At 49.7% G+C, this 2,864-nt stretch overlaps 1 protein-coding gene across 1 annotated transcript; it reads right to left on the bottom strand.

The window, feature by feature from the left end:
• Positions 1-630: 630 nt before the first annotated feature.
• On the bottom strand, positions 631-1,590 carry LOC142847366 (olfactory receptor 13C7). Its single transcript, XM_075968071.1, has one exon. The coding sequence runs from the start codon at positions 1,588-1,590 to the stop codon at positions 631-633; it is 960 nt and encodes a 319-aa protein (XP_075824186.1).
• Positions 1,591-2,864: the final 1,274 nt, after the last annotated feature.

Raw genomic sequence — 2,864 nt, 5'->3', positions numbered from 1 at the left:
AGGAGGCAGGAAGATCCTGATTTGAGGCTAGCCTCAGCTTCACCATGAGACTCTGTCCTCCCAAAGGAAGGAAGGAAGGAGGGAGGGAAGAAGGGAGGGAGGCAGGGACTCATCAGCTATGGCCAATATTTGCAGAGAATCTGAGGAGTGGAAGTGGAAATCCCGAGCTAGAGCATCTTGCCGACTGCACAGTCATCTTTTCTTGACCTCTATATTGCTAGTATTCATGAACAAGCCTGAGGCGTGGGGCTGGAGACACATCAGTGGTTAAGAGCACTTACTGTCCTTGCCAGGACCTGCTTCAGTTCCCAGCACCCACATGGCAGTTATAGCCACCTGGGGACAGAGCGATCTGACACCCTCTTCTGGCCTCTGCGTATTCCTTCACGCATGTGGTGCACATAAACTCTCACACTAACCCATCAATAATTTTTTAAAAAGCTTTAAAAGTGATGTGAGATACCCAGAGTGTTCAATGAAACGGTTGTGCACATTTGGGGAATACTTCTAGGACGAGGTGGGAGAATTGCCATTGAAATCGTCCCCTTCATCAGGGCCTTTCTGTGTATTAGGATTTATTGTACATCCTTGTTGAAGGATTATACAGGAACCATGGCAACCCCTTCCCCGTCACTGCTTTAAGTGCTTCTGAGTCACCAGGTTCCTCACAGCAGCCCTCACATCCTTGTTCCTCAGGCTGTAGATGATGGGGTTCAGCATGGGGGTCACCACCCCATAGAAGAGGGAGATGAGCTTGTCTGCAAGGTCCTGCTTGTCTGCCCCCAGGGGGTCCTTGGACTTGGGCTTCCCGTACATGAAGAGGATGGTCCCATAGAAGACGATGACCACAGTGAGGTGGGCAGAGCAGGTGGAGAAGGCCTTCCTCCTCCCCTCAGCGGAGGGGATCCTCAGGATGGTGGTGAGTATGAAGGTGTAGGAGAGAGAAATAAAGAGAACCGGGACCCCTAGAAAGATTATATTTGTCACGCCCATGCTGATGACATTGATGGTGATGTCGGCACAGGCCAGTTTCAGGACAGCCAAGATCTCACAGGTGAAGTGATTGATGACATTGTCCCCACAGAAGGGCAGCCACATTGCAAGGGATGTTTGAACCGTGGAGGCAGCAATTCCACCTGCCCAGGAGCCGGCAGCCATGGGCACATAGGCAGCCTTGCTCATGATCACTGGGTACCTAAGGGGGTTGCAGATGGCCACATAGCGATCAAACGCCATCATACTCAGGAGCACACACTCTGTGGCTCCCATGGCAAAGGAGAGAAACATCTGTACTGCACAGCCTGAGAAGGAGATGCTCTTCCTGGGGGTCAGGAAGCTGTCGAGAATGAGGGGGACCGAGGAGGTGGTGTAGCAGATATCCAGGAAGGAGAGGTTCCCCAGGAAGAAGTACATGGGCGTGTGCAGGTGGGCGTCAAGGATGGTCACCAGGATGAGGACCCCGTTGCCCAGCAGGACCACCAGGTACATCAGCAGGATAAGCAGGAAGAAGGTTTTCTCCAGCTTTGGGTGGGCGGAGAGGCCCAGGAGAATGAAGCGGGTCACAGGGGAGGTCTGATTGTTCCTCTCCATTCTGTGTGGTCTCTGTCAACTGAAGCCTATGCTTGGCTCCAAGCCGAACATTTTACTTTGCTTTGGGTTAGGCCATCAGGTCTGCAGTCCCAGTTTGGCAGAGTGATTAAAAGACAGCTCTGAAATCCTACAGAAGTATTTCTTTGCAAGAAAAAGAAGCAACAAAATCAATGGCAACAACTGGGGGTTAAAAACAACAACATTACAAATCCGATGATTTAATGATCTGATCAATAAAATGATACACAAAGCATTGATTTTGTCCATGTTGTATCCTGTATGGCAATTTACTAGAAAGTGTACTCAGAGAAGGGACTAAATATGTTTCGTGTGTTGTAATATGAGCGGCGGGGCTGCGTCCCCAGCACCCCGGCCGCCTGGCTAGCTTATGCCCCGAAATAACAACACACAAATTGTATTCTTTTAAACACTGCTTGGCCCATTCTGCTTGGCCCATTAGCTCTAGCCCTTACAGGCTAATTCTGATATCCCGATCAACCCATCTCTAATAAACTGTGTAGCTCCGGTCTTACCGGGAAAGATTCAGCATGTCTGACCTGGCGGCTTGCTTCATTGTGTGCGTCTGCCCGGGAGAGCGGAGTATGGCGTCTCTGCTCCAGAGAGCAGAGCTGTGGAGTCTGAGCTCACTTCCTCTTCCTCACATCGTTCTGTTCTGTTTACTCCTCCCACCTATGTTCTAACCAATAAAATGGGCCAAGGCAGTTTCTTTATTTTTTAACCAATGACCTTCCTCCATCATTTGTGTTTCTCCTGCTTTGTGTTAGAGACATAAGTATTGGTCCTTGCCTTAAAAGTTCTCCCTCCCTCCCCTTCCCTCTTTCCTTCCCTCCCTCCTTCCCCTTCCCTCTTTCCTTCCCTCCCCTTCCCTCCATCTCTTCCTGTCTTTCTTCCTCCCTCCTTCCCTCCCCACCTTCCTTCATTTCTGTGTTTATGTATTTTGTGTTCCGTTTGCTTTTGTTTGGTAGGTCTCATTCTCACTGAGGCTAACCTGGACTGAGCTCAAACTCATGACTATCCTCCTACCTCAGCATCCTGAGTGCTGGGATGTGAGCCACCACACTTGCCAAAACCATTGCTTTGGTCTGGGGCCTTCTCAGAGAAAACACACTCTGTTACTCTCCAGACTTCCTATAACGCCAGCCCCAGGGCTTTCTGCCTATTGGAAACATTTATCCATGTATCCAGACTCCATTAATCTATCCAATATGTCTGAATATCCAGCCACAAAAATTCTTGTTGATCAGTCAGCAGGT

This window comes from Microtus pennsylvanicus, chromosome 3 (assembly GCF_037038515.1).
Source record: "Microtus pennsylvanicus isolate mMicPen1 chromosome 3, mMicPen1.hap1, whole genome shotgun sequence".
In the NCBI taxonomy this organism is placed as follows: domain Eukaryota; kingdom Metazoa; phylum Chordata; class Mammalia; order Rodentia; family Cricetidae; genus Microtus; species Microtus pennsylvanicus.
Note: the sequence above shows the minus strand (reverse complement) of the source record. Positions and strands in the feature narration are given on the sequence as shown.

What these genes read in the sequence shown, in the direction of transcription:
- LOC142847366 (XM_075968071.1), bottom strand. Translation starts at nt 1,590, where the DNA reads ATGGAGAGGAACAATCAGACCTCCCCTGTGACCCGCTTCATTCTCCTG.